This window comes from Tasmannia lanceolata, unplaced genomic scaffold (assembly GCF_043159265.1).
Source record: "Tasmannia lanceolata isolate RefF3 unplaced genomic scaffold, GAP_Taslan_0.1 ptg000018l, whole genome shotgun sequence".
In the NCBI taxonomy this organism is placed as follows: Eukaryota; Viridiplantae; Streptophyta; class Magnoliopsida; order Canellales; family Winteraceae; genus Tasmannia; species Tasmannia lanceolata.
Window position 1 is genome coordinate 56,871,663 of NW_027518695.1, and position 4,549 is coordinate 56,876,211.

At 41.6% G+C, this 4,549-nt stretch overlaps 1 protein-coding gene across 1 annotated transcript; it reads left to right on the forward strand.

Annotated features, from left to right (window-relative positions):
* Positions 1–1,619: 1,619 nt before the first annotated feature.
* LOC143851222 (uncharacterized) lies at positions 1,620–4,274 on the forward strand. Its single transcript, XM_077360569.1, has 4 exons — positions 1,620–2,115; positions 2,198–3,259; positions 3,355–3,435; positions 3,532–4,274. The coding sequence occupies exons 1-2, from the start codon at positions 1,867–1,869 to the stop codon at positions 3,221–3,223; spliced, it is 1,275 nt and encodes a 424-aa protein (XP_077216684.1). The 5' UTR covers positions 1,620–1,866; the 3' UTR covers positions 3,224–3,259; positions 3,355–3,435; positions 3,532–4,274.
* Positions 4,275–4,549: the final 275 nt, after the last annotated feature.

The window sequence follows — 4,549 nt, forward strand, 5'->3', positions numbered from 1 at the left end:
TCCACGTTTGTTTGAATTTGCACCATGCCAAAGGCCCATTCCCATTTTGTCTTTTCCTTTCCTCGGCTCACCCCTCTTTGTACCCAACAAAAAGGGGTGACTTGAGTAAATAGAGGGGGTTGTGGCATTAACAAATTTCGGCCTAATATTGCACAGATCAATTTTGGCTAAAATTTTCTGGGTCTTGATTAATTTCTTTAGAAATTCATCTCTTTAACTCCATTTTCCATGAAAATCCAGAATAACCCTGAAACACCAAAAATAGAGAAAATACCTTAGTAGCACCACTTTAAATGAGAGAAATGCATGCTTTTCCTACCTACAATTCACACATAAATGTGATCATCATCCACCATGGTGGCAACTTTGACAAATCTAAGAGGGCATATAAAGGGGGAAAGGTTAACCACATTGATAATGTGGACCCAGACAAGCTCTCTCTCTCTTTGAAAAGCAAGACATGATGTCAGAAATAGTAGGCACCCCTATCCACTTGTTCATGTATCATAAACTTAAAGGGAGGGGTAAGCAAGGTGGTTTCCAAAGGATTGACTCCGATAGAGATGTGTTGCAAATGATGGAGCTTAATAGAGGGAAAGAGACCATCGCAATATATGTTGACACCCCCCATTGCCACCGGATGTAGTTGATGTGTTGGGAATGAATTCACAGAGAAGTGGCTTGGGAGGGAGCTCACAGAGAGATATGTTGGAGGCTGCTGTTGGATTGGATGGTCAAGTGGAGGCCCCCACTGGACAGGTTGAAGTTGATGTCAGCTTGGATATGGCAGTGGAGACAGCAGATGAGGAAGATTTGGTTAGAGCTGTTGATACAATTTTGGCTAGTTTGGCTAGGCCACAGGAGCCCTCAATTGAACAACATATTGAAGCTAAGGAATATTATGTTAGCCAATTGGAGACCCCCACTAGCAAAAATATTAATGATCATGTTTTGGGTGAGGAAGTTCAAACACCCATTCCACCTGTCCATAGTGATGTACCTGATGAAAGTTCTGATGATTCTTTTGTTATTTCAAGCAACTATGCTGATAGTGATAGTAGTTATAGAAGTGAGACTGATCATGATGATGATTTCTTCGGCGGAGCTGAATATGTTATTGAAGAAGCAACTATAGAACATGACGATGATGTGCCTGTAGCATTTCCAAATGAGGTTATACCTGATGAGCCTCTAAGGTCAAATGCAGTTGAAGAGGATGAAGATGACATATGCCTTAGAAGTTCAAGGTCTTCTGCAGATGAACGAGAACCTAGAGTTGAATTTAATGAGAATGTGGATATGCAGAAGCCAGTGTTGGTTGTGGGGATGATATTTAGCTCCCCTCAAGTATTTAGAGCTGCATTGAAGGAATATGCTATCCAGCATGGATTTGACTATATGTTTGTAAAGAATGAGACTTCGAGAGTTACTGCAATATGCAAAAGTAAGTGTGGTTAGAGGATACACGCTTCTCCGATGCAGATGTGTGAAGGTTTCCAAATAAAAAGCTATGTTCCCACACATAAGTGCCCCAGATAATATCAAAACCACCAGGTGACTTCTTCTTGGTTGTCTTCTAAATATCTAGAGAAGATCAGGGATGACCCCAACTGGAATGTCCATGCAATTAGAAAGAGTGTGAAAAGGGATTTCAAGGTTGATGTGTCAAAGACAAAGATATATAGGGCGAAGAGGGAGGCTATGGTATGCATTGAGGGTGGCTATGTGGAGCAATATGCTAGAGTCTGGGATTATTGTGACCTTGTTAGGTCTAGAAGCCCAGGTAGTTGTGTGAAGTTGAAGGTCGAAAGGCCAAGTTTGGATGTGATGCCAACCTTCTAGAGGCTTTATGTTAGTCTCCACGCTATGAGGCAGGGTTTCTTGGCAGGTTGCAGGCCTTTCATTGGTTTGGATGTTTGCCATTTGAAAGGACCTTGGGGAGGACAAATTTTAAGTGCAGTTGGGAAGGATGCAAATGAACAAATGTTCTCGATAGCCTATGCAGTGGTAGAGGCTGAATTGAAGGACTCCTGGACGTGGTTTCTAACGACACTCCTTAATGATATTGGGTCAGTTGAGAGTCATGGGTGGACATTCATTTCCGATACACAGAAGGTATACCTTAGTAATTTACAGTTTACAATACTTATATGAGTTATGTTATTATCTAGTTATACCTTATCACCTTCTTTTGCAGGGATTGGTTGAAATCTTTGAGGATATATTACCAACTGCCGACCATAGATTTTGTGTCCGCCATATGTACAACAACTTTAAAGCCGAGTTCAAAGGGAAGATTTTAAAAGACACGATGTGGTTAGCAGCTTATGCTACCACGTCCATTGAGTTTCAGAATAAAATGGAAGAGATGGAGAAGCTAGATAAGAATGCGTATGCATATTTGAAGAAAATCAATCCAACATTGTGGTCAAGATCGGGTTTCAGCCGTAGGTCGAAGTGCAACCTACTAGTAAACAACTTATCTGAGACATTTAATGGCTTCATCCTACTTGGTAGGGACAAGTCAATCATTACTTTGTTGGAGACCATCAGAAGGCTTCTAATGGGGAGGTTTCAAAGGCAGACGTCTGAGATAGATAAGTATGAAGGCCCAGATTGCCCCAAAATTCAGGAGAAGCTGGAGAAAATTAAGGTTGTAGCTTGTGATTGCCACGTAGAGTGGTCTGGTGGGGAGGAGTATGAAGTGCAACGGAATGGGAAGCAGTACGTTGTCAATCTAGCACAAAAGTGTTGTCGGTGTAGGAGTTGGGATTTGACTGGTATTCCATGCATACATGCGGTTGCTTCCATCTTCTACCAGAAGGAGAGTGTTGAAAAATTTGTCCACCCCTACTACCACACTGATGCTTTTCGGAGGAGTTATAGAGAAATCATTCACCCTATGCAGAGTATAAAGCAGTGGCCTCGAGTAGACATGGATCCCGTCCAGCCACCTCCAGTGAGAAGGCCTCCAGGAAGGCCAAAGAAGTCGAGGAGGAGGGATGCAGATGAACCCCGAAGAGCTGCTAACCCTTTCAAGTTGGTAAGAAAGCATGGGTCCCTAAAATGTGGTAAGTGTGGTCAATTTGGACACAACACCCGCACTTGTAAAGGGCCAATCAAAGAGAAAAGAAAGGCTACTCCTAGAGGGACAACAACATCCACTTCCCTGGGTGTAGGACAACGTATAGGAAAACAACCAGTTACCAGGGGTAGAGGATGAAGCGGTGGAAGAGGGGTAGGGGGTAGCCTAGAGAAGGTACCAAAAGTTGAAGCTCTTCACTTATGCATTATATTTACAACAGTTACTAATGTTTGCTTCACTAATGTGTTTTATCTCAATGTAACATGTAGGCCACTGTTGATATGGGAGGGAGGGGCAGAAGAGATGGTGGGAGAGGTAGTACTTTTGTAGTACGGGGTAGCAATGATTAGGTACCAAAACTTCAACCTATAAGTGTTTGTTTTTTCTGTGCAACAATTACTATTGATTGTTTTGCTAATGTTATTTTGTTTCAATGTTACATGTAGACTACTGTTCAAATTGGAGGAAGAGGCAAAAGAGGTGGGAGAGGTGGAGAAGAGGCTTCTAGCTCTACATGTGGAGGAAGAGGAGAGAGAGGACAAAGAGGTGGCAGAGGTGAACCCTTTGGGGTTGGTATTTATGAAGGGCACTTTTTTCTCATATCCAACTAGACATGTAAGTAACAAACTTTGTATTTATTATCTCCCTGTCAGATATGAATTATAATAGGTCACCTAACTATTGGATGTTGGCACATGTGTAGTCACCAAGGAAATCCAATGGAACCTAAGGTGCTAGTACTTCGGCCGTGGGAAGTACCTCTGGTGCTCAATATAGTGGACCATTTTTTGGGACTCAGCAACCCACAGCTCCTGGTGGCAACTGATTGTGGTATTTGGAGCCTTTGGAGTTGGAGCTGCTTGCTTTGGTGCTTATTTGGTGCTTTCGCTTCACAGTTGCATTTTTTGGACAATGTCATTTGAGTTTTGAATGACGTGGTCTTCATGCTTTTGCACAGTGGGTTGTAATGATGTAATGAATCACTTTCATGCTTTTTTGCCTTTTGAAGTTTACACGGAATGAAACAAGTGATGACATCAAGCCTTTGCAGGGAATACAACTGTTATGTAATGAATGTGGTTGTAGGCTTCAGCCTTTAGACTTCACTAATTTTTTCAATACTAATGTTATGTAATGAATGTTGGATGTAATGAATGTGGTTGTAGGCTTCAGCCTTCACTTGCAGGTTCATTTTGCAGGTTCAGTTTCAATGTGCAAAACAGCCCAAAAAGTTTGAAAATGGAACTGATTGAAACAAGTTCATTTGCAGGTTCAATGAGGTTGTATTCAAACAGGTTGAAAATGGAACATATTTTGCATGGGTGTGTTCAAACAGGTTGATTGGAACAGATTTTGGAACAGACTAAAATAGGTTCATGAAACAGGTTCATTTGCAAGTTCATTTGCAAGTTCAAAGAGATTGTATTCAAACAGGTTGAAAATGGAACAGATTTTGCATGTGTT

Bases quoted from the DNA above. Each gene is read 5' to 3' on its own strand.
- LOC143851222 (XM_077360569.1), top strand. From the start codon at position 1,867: ATGAGGCAGGGTTTCTTGGCAGGTTGCAGGCCTTTCATTGGTTTGGAT. The intron at 2,116-2,197 runs GTATACCTTAGT...CTTCTTTTGCAG, and splicing joins TCATTTCCGATACACAGAAG to GGATTGGTTGAAATCTTTGA.